The 15,880-nt window shown below is 49.1% G+C and overlaps 1 protein-coding gene across 1 annotated transcript in view; it reads right to left on the reverse strand.

Annotated features, from left to right (window-relative positions):
- Positions 1-15,880, reverse strand: part of macf1a (microtubule actin crosslinking factor 1a) — a 110,048-nt gene that overhangs the window by 22,311 nt on the left and 71,857 nt on the right. Inside the window, 16 exon segments of the mRNA XM_084484494.1 lie at positions 61-183; positions 472-698; positions 1,672-1,897; positions 3,859-4,053; positions 4,059-4,061; positions 4,288-4,374; positions 4,376-4,510; positions 4,880-5,107; positions 5,778-5,984; positions 6,560-6,786; positions 7,036-7,120; positions 7,700-8,026; positions 8,481-8,640; positions 10,098-10,264; positions 11,291-11,461; positions 11,761-11,922. Coding sequence (XP_084340620.1) covers positions 61-183; positions 472-698; positions 1,672-1,897; positions 3,859-4,053; positions 4,059-4,061; positions 4,288-4,374; positions 4,376-4,510; positions 4,880-5,107; positions 5,778-5,984; positions 6,560-6,786; positions 7,036-7,120; positions 7,700-8,026; positions 8,481-8,640; positions 10,098-10,264; positions 11,291-11,461; positions 11,761-11,922 — 2,730 coding nt within the window.

Raw genomic sequence — 15,880 nt, forward strand, 5'->3', positions numbered from 1 at the left:
CACCTTGATTTGAAATAAATGTGCTTTTCCTCTTTTATCGATTGATTTATAAATTCTCACCTCATCGATGGTTTTTTTAACCTCTGGCTTCTCGGTTTCCCCGCAGGCAAAGATGAGGTCAGCCCCGAGGGTCCTGACGAACTCCAGCTCTTCTCTCAGGCCGTCCGTCTCGCACTTGATGGCCTGGAGGAGAAACAGACTTCATTTAGATGAAGTCTGTACTTTACTCTCTTCCTCTCAAATATGTATTAGTTTCCACAGAAAAGTTCTAAACCCAGTTACATAAAACACTGCTCCCTTCATGAATAAAATCATTTATATATATTTTGATATTTATTAGTTAACCGTTTCAATCCTTCATTCAGAATCCAAAGAGCCGTTGTTCGGTTCGTAGCCTTGTTTTAACTGCACCGCCCCCTGCTGGCAGGTCACCAATCCACAACCCCCTCCCTCAACCACGGCCTCCCTCACCTCGGCCGCCTCGATCTGCTGCTTGATGAGCGAGGGGTCGACCCCGGGGTCCTCCAGCTCCCGGACGATGTCCTGCGAGTCCCGCAGCGTGCTCAGCAGCGCCGCCATGTCGGCCCAGAACTTCTCGGCCAGGTCCAGCACGTCGCTCAGCTTGGCCTCGCGCTCCTCCGCCCGCTGGCGGATCTCCTCCCACAGGGAGCGCAGGCGCAGGAGGCGGGAGCGCACGGCTGTGGGGGGGGGGAGGGGGTACAGTACAGGAAACTTTATTAGTCACTGTATGGGGAAACTGACATCACCCACAATGACAGTTGGGAGGAGGTAATGACAGTGGGGAGAAGGTAATGACAGTGGGGAGAAGGTTATGACAGTGGGGAGAAGGTAATGACAGTGGGGAGTAGGTTATGACTGTTGGGAGAAGAGTATGAGAGTTGGGAGAAGGTTATGACAGTGGGGAGAGGGTTATGAGAGTTGGGAGAAGGTTATGACAGTCTAGTGTTTGTTGGGAATGGAGTTGTTTTTTCAGTGTATTGGTGAATTTGTTGATGCTGGTCAGTGTCAACTGGCAAATGCATGAATAATATTATTCATATTAACCATTTCATTGTAGCATGATTTTACGATCCTATTCAGAGGTCGCATCCAGTCACCAACCCAGCTATCATATGTCCCTCATACATCATTCACCCACAGTTCACAAAAAGAGGATACAATTATTTGGATAATTGAGTATTCCAAACCGCCACAGTAAACGGCCATGTGCAGTAAACAGTAACCCTTTTGATCTGAGTTTCAGTGTGTTAGCTTCCAGGCTAAACAGAGGAGCCATTGATCAGCATAGAGAGATACACTCCGTTATAGTGGGGGCGGGGTCTATTCAGGCTGGCTGGCGGACACACAAAGGAGCCTGTGTGTGTGTGTTTATGTGTCTGACCACGTGCATGACTTGGTAGACGGACTTGTGTTACTGATTAAGACAATCTTGTTTCGGTGTGTGTGTGTGTGTGTATTAGAGAGAACATTCACTCTTGTTTCTATGAAACTAGTAGTAGATTTGTGAGTATGAATTTATCATACTACTGTCGTCCGATGTTATTGCAGTAAATACATTTTAAAATACATGGCACTAATGAGCAGGTAGGGGTTAGCCATCTTGTGAAGGGATGCTCACAAGACGCATCATCCGTCTCCATGGCGACTCACCCTGGGCGGCGGGGTCGTCGTGCGCGGCCCGCCCGATCAGCTCTTCGCCCCGGCTGCACAGGGCGGAGAAGGAGGGCAGCAGCTTGTCCAGCTCCAGGCCCTGGGCCCGGTGGTCCCCCAGCTGCTCCCGGATCTTGTCCACCTCGGCGGCCACAGGGGGGGGCTGACGCAGCCGCTGGACCGCCCCCTCCAGGGTCTCCAGCAGAGGGTCCATCTTGTCGTGGAACTAGGGGAGGGGGGGGGGGGGGGTGAGAGGAGGAGAGGAGGCAGTGAGACAGGGCAGGAGGATGGAGGTTGATGGAAGAGGGGAGAGGAGGGTAAGGGAGGGGGGAGGATAAGGTGGACTGATAGGTGGCGCGTTAAGAGCAGGATAATACCGAGATGTTGCCTAGGAACGGACTACGTTGGAACGGGGATATTTGTAGATTTAAATAATAAATAGATTTAGAATAATAGATTTATATACTGTATATAAAAATAAGAGTACATAATGAATAGTATAGATACATTTCTATGTTCATACTATGGAGCAATTTTATATAGGGATATACACGTATATCCCTAGACAGATTGTGACCCAACTCCAGAATACCAGTATTATATCATGCACACTGATATCCATATTGGACATTGGAAACAAAAGTTGAGAAAACTACATAAAAATTTTTGTTTTTTTATGCAACATCTTGATATAGTTCTTTTAATGCGACACCAAAGATCCGTCACAGAGGAAGGGGATCATCTAGCACCACAGGACAATACAAATGAACAGGGCCGAACCTATGTACAGGACTTACACATAGGAGAAGCAGAGTTGTGGAATTTCTAGAGTGGGTTACTTTTATATTGAAATATCTGGTAAAATTGAGCACATATAAACAATTCTGAAAGAAGGGAAGGACTCGGTTTTCACAAGACTGGACTACATTAAGCATAGTATACCACCAAGATATTAAGTTGCATATTTTAGTGGTAGACTTGTCTTAATTTGTGTTAAATATCTTAGACAAACAAAGGACAGCTATTACAGTTTCTAAGTCACTCAAAGCAGGTTTGGTACTACTGAAATTCATTATTATTGTTATTACGTTAACTATTACTATTTATGCTCAGTGTATCCAAGACACAAATAGGCTGTGTTAAGCCAATCCTCTGAACGTATTGGAATTGCATTAAATTATGATTGGAATATAAAACATTTATTATTCTTTGTCTGAATCCAGCAGTACCTCCCCGCTCAGAGTGGCAGAGTTTCTTCACATCTGGCTCAGTCTCGCTTACCTCTACCAGCTGGGTGAGTGCAGTGAGCAGTGACCATGGCAACACACACAGCACATCCACAATGAACAAGGGATGGGATGGAGGGATGGGACGAACCAGAGAGAGAGAGAGCGAAAGATAGGTAGGGAGATTGGGGATGCAAGATGACAAGGGGTGGAGGTGTACAAAGATTGGTTGATATTAGGATTAAACATTGAATGGACATGGGTTTGTATTTAGTGATGATCGAGGGATGAGAGAGAGAGAGAGAGAGAGAGAGAGAGAGAGAGAGAGAGAGAGAGAGAGAGAGAGAGAGAGAGAGAGAGAGAGAGAGAGAGAGAGAGAGAGAGAGAGAGAGAGAGAGAGAGAGAGAGAGAGAGGATTATGAGATGCAGGTGGAGGACAAGAGACGGAGGCATGTGCGGATCAGTTTGACGGGTGAAAAAAACAAAACAACATAATGAGTTAAATACTACATGCAGATGGTCAGAACAGTTGTCGCATGACGACTGTAGTTAACTGAAGTTAACTGAAGTGAACAAAATGAAGTGAGTTAATCATATCAACATAAAAACAAGTTTTATGTTGTTCAGCGATGAATTTTTTTGCACAGTTGATATACGTGATCTTGACAAATATTAAACAATAGAACAATCAGACAAAAAACCATGTCATGCTGTAATCATTTACATCTTTTAAATCAGGTTCAGGGTGGGCAGCAGAAGCCAAACCACAAGCGTACCCCAGCCTAGGCTTAACTAGTACACGTAAATAATCATTGGGCATTATTGTAAACATTGCTTCATGTCTCCTAAACTCCATCCATGTGGCACAAACTAAATGTAAACACTGTCCATCATGGTTTAATCGAACAGCGATCCCCAAAACAAACCTTAACGTTTGAAAGGGGTCCCTTTGGGACAGTACCTGTACGGACTGGGACACCGCCTCGTCCAGGGCACCCGCGCGACCTTTGACCTCCTCCTTGATGGCGAGGTAGCGCCGCTCGGAGTCTGCGTAGCGCTGCGTGACCGACGGGCCCTCCTGAGTGCTCAGCTGGGCCATCTGGGGCCCGATCTTCAGCAGTTTGTCTATGTGGGGCTTGTGCTCTGCTATGGACTCCTCAAGAGCTGCAGGGGAGAGAGAGACAGAGAGAGAGAGAGAAGAAAGTGTGTGAAGCAAAAAAAAAGAAAGGGGGAGAAAATAGATAGGGAGGGAGAGACAAAAAAAGTAAGAAAGGGAGAGATAGGAAGGGAGAGAGTTTTCACTTTCACTAGCGTAGATACAACTTTCTAGAGCGCTTTATAAACTAAAGCGCTCCAAGTCCACATAGAGTCAGAACTAGTGTCGACGTACCCTCATCTGGTCCTGCTGGAGACGCAGGGCGTCCGTGTCGATGGCCGCGGGGGGCAGCTGGGCGATGAGGGTCTCCGACTCCTCCCCCCAGCCAGGGCTCCAGCTCCTCGTAGGTCTCCCAGAAGCGGGCCACCAGGACCTGGGCCTGCTCCAGCGCCGAGAAGCGCTCGCTGTGTTTCTGGCTGACCGCCTCGTAGCGCTCGCTCAGGGCGTCCGTCTTGGTCTGAGGGGCGGAGACCACCAGGGGAAGGGTCAAAGGTCAGCCTTCGTCAGCATTTAAGGTGTCATTACTGCCTGTACTCTTCTCTTTCTCGTCCCCCCCCCCCATCCATCAATCTAATAATCAACAGCTGGTTCAGATAGAATTCAAATATATTAACAAAGGAACTATATCTATTGACCGTCCATCCGGCGGTCCTAAACGTGGCTCTTTTTCATCTTTCTCCCTCTCTTCCTCTCTCAGTCACCCCTCCACCCATTCACCTCTCCCAAGGGTTGGGAAAGGTGAAGAGGTGGGAGGGGGTCAGCCAGAGGCACGCCTAACACGGCTAACGCGGCTAACACGGCTAACCCAGCCAAAGCGTGCGCTCACCGCCAGCGCGTCCCTCTGGGCGTCGGTGCAGGTGTCCAGGATGTCGAGGTGGGTGGCCAGCAGCTGGTCCACCGTGTCCTTGTGGCGGATGATGTCGATGTTGAAGGCCCTCTGCACCTGCAGCTGGGCCACCGTCACGTCGGGCTCCAGGCTCAGGGGCCCCAGGGAGGAGAGCTTGCGCTCCGTCTCCCGGGCCCAGGCCAGCTCCGCGTCCACCGCCTCCTCGAGCTGGGGGAGGAACGGGGAGGAGGGGGAGGGAGTTAAGGGTTTGGAGGTGTGTGTGGAAACAGTTCAGTTAACCCAGAACAGGTAAGAAATCTAAAATCATGAACTTCCATTCTGGGATTAAATACCATTTGATCCCATCTTAAAAGACAAAAAACAATTAATTAGTGAGTTTTTGTCACTATAATCTTTACATTTAGAAGACACTATATATATATTCTATATTTCTATCAAAATACTAGTATTTCAACACTGGTGTTGTATAAATAGATACACTGTAACTCAAAGCACTTAAAAAAACGAATCCTGCTTGTCGAGAAAACAACCTCACAACACACAAGACCTAGACTGGGTATCTCTGCCCATTCTGCCGGCGATTTGAGTTCGCCTTGCAGAAGAGTCTGGAGAAGAGCATTACATTTCATTGTAGTTTCAATACGTTTTTACGGGAGCCAATCACCAAGCTGGCTTTTCCCACTGGGGCGCTATTGGCTGGTTTAACACAATGACGACAGGAAAGCGACGGCAAGCAGCCAATTGTGTACAGAGTCAATTTAACTGAAGAAAATGACAGCAGCTTCCCCAGACCAACGTGGAATCTACGATTGGGCTAGGTCTGGCAATAGCCAGGCTACACAAGACCATGAAAGCGACAGACTCTGGGCCGCAATACCTGCTGTGACCTCTGGATGGCGGCCTGCACCAGCTTCACCCGCTGCGTGATGGTCTCGTCGGCCTGGCGGTAGCGCTGGTTGGCGTCGGCCACCAGGCGGTCCAGGCCCTCGCGGGCCCGCCACGGCACCAGGTCCAGCAGGGCGCTGCCCACCTCGTTCACCGTGTCCAGCACCAGGCGCTTCTCCGCGGACAGCTTCTTCAGCTCCTGCAGCAGAGAGGGGCCGACCGCGAAGACGGGTCTCATTGCATGAAGAACGATGTGGTCGTGAAAGGTTTACAACTAACGTGGGAGCCTAGTGATGTGGTGAAGTACGAGATGACGAACCGCCCAGACGGAGGGGGCAATCCCACAGAGACGTCCCACCAATCCTACAGAGCTAACGGCTATGTCGGCGTCCCTTTACTTCTCCACATCCAATCCCACGTCTCCGTGGATGTGAAAGAAGTAAGGGGACGCCAACATAGCCGTTAGCTACAGGAGAAGCTTTTACCGCCAGGATGTCTTCCTCCAGTAGCCACATGTTTACGACACGCCATAACTTTCACTGTCATTTATGCCCTTCTGGAGTAAGTTATCTCCCTTGTAAAACGTTTGAGACTCAATGCACTGGTAACATGAACACAGAACCCATCATCCCACCCTCTTTGACATGTAAACAAAGACAAATTACTAGAATTATCAAAGCTACTAATGTATTTACCCATACGTAGTATAATATATACAACATAACTCCTTCAACTCGGGTATTGCAAATCATCTTCACAAACGTTCGCTCTCACCTTCTGTCTCTCCTGGTAAGCGGGCGTGGCGTCGGGCTCCATGTTGTTCAGCTCCGCCTCCACGGTGTCCAGCCATTGGTTGAGGTCGTCGTGGGCGCTGGCAAATCGCGTGGACAGCTGCAGCGCCTGCTCCAGGGTGCGGAGGGCCTTGCTGCTGCCGGCCGTCATCTCTGCGTAGCGAGACTTGATGCCGTCCAGCTTCTCCTGGATCAGCAGCACCTCCTCACCTGTGTGTGTGTGTGTGTGTGTGTGTGTGTGTGTGTGTGTGTGTGGGGGGGGGGGGGTTGTATGCAGGACAGATCAAAGGTTAGAGGGCATTAGGGAGAATGGAGCCTTTATTGATGCATTGAGCAGAAGCACACTCGTACGATACGTTGACTGGGACACATATCCAAATCCCCACACACACACACAAAAAAAAAAAGAGTCAATGATTGAATCACTTGAGAAATTAGAGGTCAGAGGTCAGAGGTCACCTGTGGTCTGTTTGAGGAGGGCCTGTCCGTTCTTTATGGCCTGGTCCACCGTCTTCTTCCTGCTCACAATCTCTTCATTCAGTGACTGGAGGGCAGAGGACGGAGTGAGCTCCCTGATTCAATTAATATTCCATCCTAACTTCGTTACAGAGACATGGTCCGTTCCAAAGGCCAAGCGCTGTTATTGAACTACTCAGACGGACAAAAGACCCTTTCAAGTTAAAACCCTCATATTGGCATTTATTGTCAAAATAACAAATGGGCTTGGTCAATGTAACTCGACCTGCATTGGATATAAGAGTGACTTTTAATTTGTAACCTCGCCCCAAACTCATTCCAGATTGTGGTTGTAATGTTTGAGTGTCACCAGTATCGGTATGTCTGTGTATGAGTGTGTTTTTTTTTTGTGTGTGTTTGTGTATGGTACGTCCATAAAATAGCATGTTTGCATGTGTTTTATGCCCATACCAGTGCATGTGTGTGCGTCTGCCTATTAGATCCATTCCAGAGTATGTGGCACAGAGTGTGTCACATCTGTACCAGACTGTTTGTGTGTGTCTGTGTTAGAGCCATCCAGAGTGTGTGTGCGTGTGCGTGTGTGTGTGTGTGTGTGTGTGCGTGTTAGGTCCATCCCAGAGAGTGTATGTGTCTGCCACGTCCGTACCAGGGTGTGTTTATGCTGCTCTGTGAGCGGCTGAGGCTGGAAGCTCTGGACGGAGACCTGAGCCAGCCTCTGGCCCACCTCCTCCAGCCAGTTCAGCACCTCCACCTCCTCCTCCCCAAACAGCTGGGCGTTGGCCAGCGCCTGCTCTAGCATGCCCGCTCGTCGCCTGCACCACTCCACCAGCTCAGAGTGCCCCGTGTGCACCGCCCCCACCCGCTCACGCAGCCAATCGCCGTCGGCGGCGCAGCAGAGCGGGCTCAGGGATTGGCCGAGGGCCTCGACCAGGTCCACCTCGGCCCCGCGCGAGGACACGTCCGCATGTAGCGCCTGGGAGTGGGTGCGTGTTCATATGCGTGTTCGTGTGTGTTCATGTGCGTGTGTGTGTGTGTGCATATGTAATATAGATAGAATGGGATGTGGGAAATAATATGATGGAGAAGAACAAACAAACAAGGGACAAACGAAAAGAGTAAAAACACAAAATGTCAACGTGGACATGCAGATGATCAAATCATAAAAATGGCATGAAACAAACAAACAAAAATGGAAAAATGACATCACATAAATCAAAAACGTACAGAGCAAAATTAAAACTGATAAAAAGTGAACATGGGCACATGAACAGGCGAGGTCCTCGGATGCCTTGCTCAGAGGCACGACGACGCTGAGGTACTGGAACCTTCCGACACCTTAATCTCAACAGGGCTTCTCTCCCTAGCGGCGACCACGACCCCCGACCCCTCCGCCCGGACCAACCGCCCCCACCCCACCGGGCTCTGACCTTGTGCTTGGTGATCTGCTGGGAGATCTTGGCCGTCTGCGTGCCCATGGGCTCCGCCGACGTCAGCCGTCTCTCGGTGGCGCTCAGCCACTCGCCCAGCGGCTCCAGGGCCTCGTGGAACTGGAGGGCCAGCCCCTGAAGCTCCTCCAGCTTGCTCTGCCTGAGACCGGGGGGGAGAGGGAGGGAGGAGAAGGGAGAGGGGAGGGAGAGGAGAGGAGAAGGGGAGTAGGAGAGAGGAGAGAATGAGAGAAGGGGGTGGATGAGACAGGAGCGGAGAAGGGGAGGGACGGAGTGGAGAGGAGAGGAGAGGAGAGGAGAAAAGGGGAGGGAGTGAGAGGAAAGGAGAGTAGGAGAGAGGAGAGAATGAGAGGGGAGAGAAGGAGGTGGATAAGAAAGGAGTGGAGGAGGGGAGGGAGGAAGTGGAGAGGAGAAGGAGGAGGAGATGGGAGAGAAGAGAAGGGGAGAGGAGAAAGGGGAGTGATGAGGGGAGAGACGAGAGATAAGAGGAGATAGGGTGTGCCGTTATTGGTGTTTTATTGCTTTCTCAGCAGGTTTTTTTTATATTCCATGCTGTCGGTGTGATATCTTAATACTGTTGGGACCCAATGACGCATTTATTGCCGAATCCGTGGATGCAATTTTCTCAGAGTTCATAGAATTTTCTGTCTTTTAATTTCACATATGACATTTTCATGACGAGGACTTGGTGTGTAAGTGCAGGGAAACTAAGAGATAAAAGAAAGAAACGCGGTGAGTTGAGGAAACCAAAATTATTTTTTTACAGTGTATTTAAAGAATTAGGTGGGGCTTCAGCCTGTGTGTGTACACCATTGCGCTATGTCTCAATAAAAGTGCCACAGAATGTGTTTACTCGGGAGGCCAGTCATTGTGATTTTGTTTGAAGACAATGAGAACCTCTGTGGCTAAATGTGAACGCATTCCCCCTTTGATGACAGTTGACCTCGAGAAGGGTGGCTTCTAAAAAGTTTGAAATAAGGGGTGTGCTTCTCATTTGTGCAGGAATTCACACATTTATCCTCTGGCGTGTGTGTGTGTGTGTGTGTGTGTGTCTGCGCACATGTAGCTCGTGTTATGTCTCCTTTAGAAAACAGCTCCTGAGACACATTAACATTGTGACAGGGGAATTCTGCTTTGTCCCGATGGCAATACTCATGAAAGCCCCCCACAAAACAACATTTTACTTATTTAGCCTCTCTTCATCTCTCTCTCTCTCTCTCTCTCTCTCTCTTTGTCGCTGGCTGACGCAACCAGTGGAAAGAGTAGGTGACCCTTGACCCCTTGAATTAGTAAGAACTACAGTCTGTGGTTGGAGCCTGTCAGCTCGCTGGCACGTAGGGCCGATCAAACAGATTTCCCCCTTAAAACAAGTGCGGCAGTTGAGCGATCCACCAGCAGTTGGCTAACTATTTCCACTTCACAAGAGAACTTTATTTGACAAGAGTTGGCATCGGCCACGAGCTAGTGTCGCACTATTGCGCAGTGCACCAGTAACGGTGCATTCCGACCGTGCGCAAGACCAACGTAGGCCTTCCACACTAAATGCCACTGCCGTCGTGCTGTTTAAGTTAGAGATGGTTGTTCGACCGGTGAGCTCACCTGCCACTGGCTTTGTCCAGGAGCTCAGTCCACCTCTCCCCCAGACTCTGGAGCTGGGACTGGATCTTGTCCCGGTCCTGGGCGTCGGCCGTGGCGGCGATCCTCTCCCCCTCCGCCTGGATCATCTGGACGGTGGGCCGCCGGTCGTCCAGCAGCCTCTGCAGCAGCTGGAGGGAGGAAGGAGCAGACGCGACGCGGTGGACTGAGTCATACTCTTGCTTTAGACACCCGGCGAAAGAGGCTGGTGGAACAAACCACTGGCGCCATTGACAGCAATGCACTTGAGTATATAGATATGTATCAGACAATTTCACCGGTGTAAATATATCTCTTTGGGAAACATGTTGGGTTACAGAATCACTTATGAAACCCAATTATTTGATTGGGACATTAGTCTCCTAACATTTCCAAGAAATTGCAACAAAAATATTATTAAATATTATTTTTGCCTATCTATGCACTTTATCAAACACATTTGGACTTGAAAAACAGCAAGTGGAGTTTGACCACCATTAATGTTCAACCTTCTGGCATGGCATGATCTGTGTTTTGTTTCTCATATTGTCATTCTGTACGGGACACACACACACACACACACACTTTCTGTAAGGTGCTGGACATTGAGTTCCTTCCTGTTGGAACCGTTTGCCTTCCTGTCTGCTTCCTGCTTTCTCCCTCTCTCTGGTGAACCCTTTCATTGCTGGGTTCTGACCCTGGAATGCACTTAACCACAACTTCCTGTGTTCCTGACCCAGACGACGGCCCTGTTGGCCGCCGTGGACGCCAACGTGTGTGATGGACTGCCAACTGGGACGATCACGCTTCCAAACGCACAAACACAGGATATGTGCGTTGCATAAACAGGGGGAAAAGTGTGTGTTTGTGTGTGTGAGTGTGCGATACCGCTCAGACTCTCTGAAAGCGGCAGCCACCTATTGTTGGTGTGTTCAATTAGGATGTGTGGGACACACTGTGTGTGTGTGTGTGTGTGTGTGTGTGTGTGTGTGTGTGTGTGTATATGTGTGTGTGCGCACTCTGTATGTGTGCACTCTGTTTGTGTGTCAGAGTAAATGGTAGTCTGGCTATATATATGGCACAATTTGAGTTGTCAGGCAAAAAGACCATTGTATGTGTGTGTGTGTGTTTCGGGTTTACTAGGATAGGCGTATTCCACGCTTCATTCACCCGCTCACCTTCTGTTCCTGAATCTGGGCTTTGACCACTCGGTACTCTGCGGACGGGGGCTTCTGATTGGCCACCAGCTCCTCCGTGTCGCTGAGCCAGCTTAGCAGGGGCTCCAGGGCATCCTGAAACTTCCCACAATGCAACAGTGCCTCCTGCAGCTGTGCGATTCGCTCGGCCACCTGAGCAGAGGGTGAGAAAAAATATAGAGTGGCTCAGCAGATTGAGAGGAATGCAACGCTGTGGTGACAGCTTGTTAAATCATAGTGTATTAGGGCTGCCTCAGGCAAAAATCTTCAGCGAGTTGAAAGAAAAGATCCATAGTGATTCCAGACATTCGGTTCACATGGATTAGCGACGCACGCAGGCACTCGCACAAGATCAAACCGTTGATCAATAAAATAATCTTCTTCAACATGCATTTGCTTTGCATCAAGTTAAATTCCGCCCTGAAGTGCAAATCCCCAATCTGCTCTCGTACCCTCTTGTTGAGAGAGTTCCACTGGAGGTTGGTGTTCTCCAGGTCGTGCTCCAGGGCCTGGGTGTCCGTGTGCTTTGCGGCGCTCTGGATCAGACCCTGGCCCACCGCGTTGACGTGCTGCAGCCGCGGCTGGATGCCATCCACCTGCTCCCGCTCCACCGCCTGGTAGAGGGACAAAGAGAAAGAGCGAGATCAGACTAATGCATTACTATGCAGGACAGCAACATAACTGCCATCCAGACATCCATCCATCAATGTATTAATTCTTCCATCCACACAGGTTCACAAAAAGGGCTCTCTGAATAAATGAATGTAAAAATTAAGAGTGGACAAGTATATCATATTCATCATTGCACACCGTCCATCACTGTCCTTGGTGAGTGACAAATTGAATAGACGACGAGAAGAAAGAACATGCTGTTAAACACGTTGTGACAAGTGGGGCTGACATCCCAGTCACCAAGATAGACGGCGTGGTGGAGGACAGAGAGAGAACAACGGAGTAAAAGGGAGATGGGATGGCTGGAAGAGGAATGCAGGACAGGAGAAAGAGCAGAGGGATTAGAATGGAGGGAGGAGAAGAAGAGAGAGAGGCGGGGGAGGATTAGAGAGAAATGGGAGTTAGAGGAGTAAGGGGCCGTCTAAAAAAGGCTGAGTCAACCCTTGCACGCGCATAAAACACACACATGCAACCACACCCACTTGAACAAGAGAATGCACATGCACACACTCTCCCCCCCCCCCCCCCCCCCCTGTCTGGCAACATCTACTCAGAAACCCACCGGGCGCACAGGGCTCAAACCATCGGCACAATGGAGCCAGCCATGCAACAAAGAGAGCCCATACACAGACACAGTCTAACTGCTTTCCTGGGTGGAAAAAGGGTGAGGAGGACATGAGCTCAGTTTCATTTTTCAGCTCCTAACCTGAAACAGCGGCCTATCCCAGGCCCCTGCAATCATCAAGCAAGGGGATTGTGGCTTACCACTTAACTTCTAAGAATGCAGCGGTCTACTAACAACGCCCTTAGTGGCATGGGGTTTTATGCTCCTAGAGTGGGAATGTGTGTGTGTGGGAATGTGTGTGTGTGTGTGTGTGGGAATGAATGTGTGTGTGTGTGTGTGTGTGTGTGTGTGTGTGTGTGTGTGTGTGTGTGTGTGTGTGTGTGTGTGTGTGTGTGTGTGTGTGTGTGTGTGTGTGTGTGTGTGTGTGTGTGTGTGGGAATGAGTGTGTGTGTGTGTGTGTGTGGGAATGAGTGTGTGTGTGTGTGTGTGTGTGCATAGATTCTGGTGTGACACGCACACAGTCGATGTGAAGACAACGGGAGAGGGAAGTTCACAGATGGACACACACACACACACACAATTTAAGTGCCCACTACAACGCCCAAACCACCAATACGGCAATAATACCCACCACTTAACAACTACATATAACCTTTGATTAAAAGAAGACTCCTGGCCCACCCTCAGTCCCAAGTCCTCGCCTGATATGTCGCCACGCTACCTCCAGATGGAGTGACGGATCAACAGATCATGTGGTTTATGGCGGGAGAATCTCTGCAGGAAGTCTGCAGGTTTTCAGACCGAGTCAATGTAATCCCCCGTATCCTACCAGGCAATAGTGTCTTCAGCCTACCTGTTGAGCACTCTTCAGTGTTTAACCCTTGCCTGCTCCTCTACTACTCTAGGTTACATTCACCATGAGTCTCTTTGGATGAGAACCGACACCTACAACTTAGAAGTAAATGGAAAATAGAAGGAATGAGAGGCTGAATTGAGCAGGCAGTGTGGGACCTGCGGGGGTATGACGGGGGTGTGGTGTCCCTTACAGCCAAAGAGGAGGGCATCAATACGAGCATGTTATGATCTCATGTCATTGATTTCATATTGCCTTGATTTATGACGCACCCCAAGGTAAAAACATTGTGGTTACAACACGGAGGCTCCTGGGAATTGCAAAGACAAGTCCAGACTAAGGTCATGAAAAATATATATTATAGTGTGTTTTCTGAGCTTGATTCCCCAAGTACGTCGCACTCCTAGCTGTCTTAGGCGGAGGCTACGTGTCTGCTAGGCTTTGCAGGGGGGCATAATCAAAGGCTTAACAGGATTCTGTGCCACTGGAGTGAATATGAGCCTCTCTACGCCAACCGCACACACACGCCCACCCACGCCCTCGCCCACCCACGGGCATGAGAGAATAAGCAAACCACTTGCATTGATCTCCGATGAGCTGAGGCACAGTCGGCAATGGTTGGCTAGTCCGTCAGTGGGCGGAGTCAACGAGGGTGGGGGAAGCTCCGCCCACAAGAGTTGATTAGTCGTAACTAGGCAGGGAAAGTGGTGGGGGCAACACCCAATTGGAGGCTCACAAGTGACTGCTACTGACATGTGTGATACAATAAGCATGTATGTACTGTATCTACGTGTGTGTGTGTGTGTGTGTGTGTGTGTGTGTGTGTGTGTGTGTGTGTGTGTGTGTGTGTGTGTGTGTGTTATGGTGATGAACGGCATTGCTTTTTAAAACAGGAAGCCTGTCGGCTATAATAACAATGAGCTGTAGCCAGGCCTGCTCCACCCTACCTCTATCTCATCCTGTGTGTGTGTGTGTGTGTGTGTGTGTGTGTGTGTGTGTGTGTGTGTGTGTGTGTGTGTGTGTGTGTGTGTGTGTGTGTGTGTGTGTGTGTGTGTGTGCGTGCGTGCGTGCACGTGCATGCTCAATGACTTGAAAAGTATTGGGTACACTCATTGGTTAGTGATTAATCTGTGTAATACCCCCTTCCATTATGATGGATGTTGCTCATGCTGTTCATTTATCTTCATTAATCCTGTGTTCCTTTATTCATTAACTGAAATTTGTTTGTTATTTTTCCATGATTCTCTCTTGCTCTCTCCCTCTCTATATATATCCCTCTCACGGAGTGATTTTACAACAATAAAACCAACCAACCGTGGAAATAAATAGATACCAAATGCATGACTAAACTAGCCATAATTACTATATACACTGCAGCTAAACAATACACAGCCTGTCTCTCTTTCACTCTCTCTCACCTCTTCCTCTCTATCGTAAACAGCCCCTCCGCCCTGGTTCCTAATGCCGACCACAAACCCCTCCTGAATACCGACACAGGGCTGTCATATGTGTGCTAGCGGACCATACAGACACCACTGGGGAAGACACGGGGCTCCTGTCACTAATTCTTGACAAGGCGTGGTTAGCAGGTTTGATGACGTGTGTCTGTGTCTCTGTCTCTCTGTCTGTGTGTCTGTGTGTCTGTGTGTGTGTGTGTGTGTGTGTGTGGAGTAACCGTCACTTTACAATGGCACCCTTTTGATATTGTATGGAAGCCAACGTAGTAGAGGCTGTGCTTACTACAATTCATGCAAATAAATGTGCGGTTAAAGACAGAATGACATTGCATCAAAACGACACGGATAAGGGCCTGTTAAGAAGTTTGCATTCAAACTGAAAATAGCTGCTATATTTTCAGAATCACTGTGGAACCAGATGTTTTGGTCGAGCAGCTACCGAAAGAGATAATCAACAATCTAATCAGAATAGATGATAATCCTGTTTGCACACCCACATCCACTCTGGTTTTCCATATGATTATATCTTTAAAAACATGGCCGCTTGCAGTGAGAAGCTAACGTCAATGCAGTGTTTCCTGCTACATGCTATCAACAACATGAGAACACAAGGCAGAGGCGACAAACGAAGGGAAGACCCAAGTGTCCTGATGGAAGCCGCGAGCCAAGAACAAATAGAGCTGAACAGCGCCTCGTTTTCACTGACTGCTTATTTGTGAAACCATCTGGTGAACTTGGGTGGGAGAGAAACCTGGGAGTGCACGCCTAATACTCACTGACCTAGTTACAACAGCTCAAGTTTTGGGTGAAGAAAAGTGAATGATATTGATATAGAAGGAACAGAATTCAAATTACATTTCTACTTTGTGTATTCTTAAGAAGCATGGCAGGCATCTTCTCTCCCTCCCTGCAACCAATGACACGCCTGCAACAAGCATCCAGTTCATTCTGACTGTGTCGCTCCCCCCCACTCTCTCTCTATTCCTCCCTCACCGTCACCTTGCCCTAAATGGTCTTTTCCTGTC

Source organism: Micromesistius poutassou (genome assembly GCF_964030765.1).
Source record: "Micromesistius poutassou genome assembly, chromosome: 20".
Taxonomy (NCBI): Eukaryota; Metazoa; Chordata; class Actinopteri; order Gadiformes; family Gadidae; genus Micromesistius; species Micromesistius poutassou.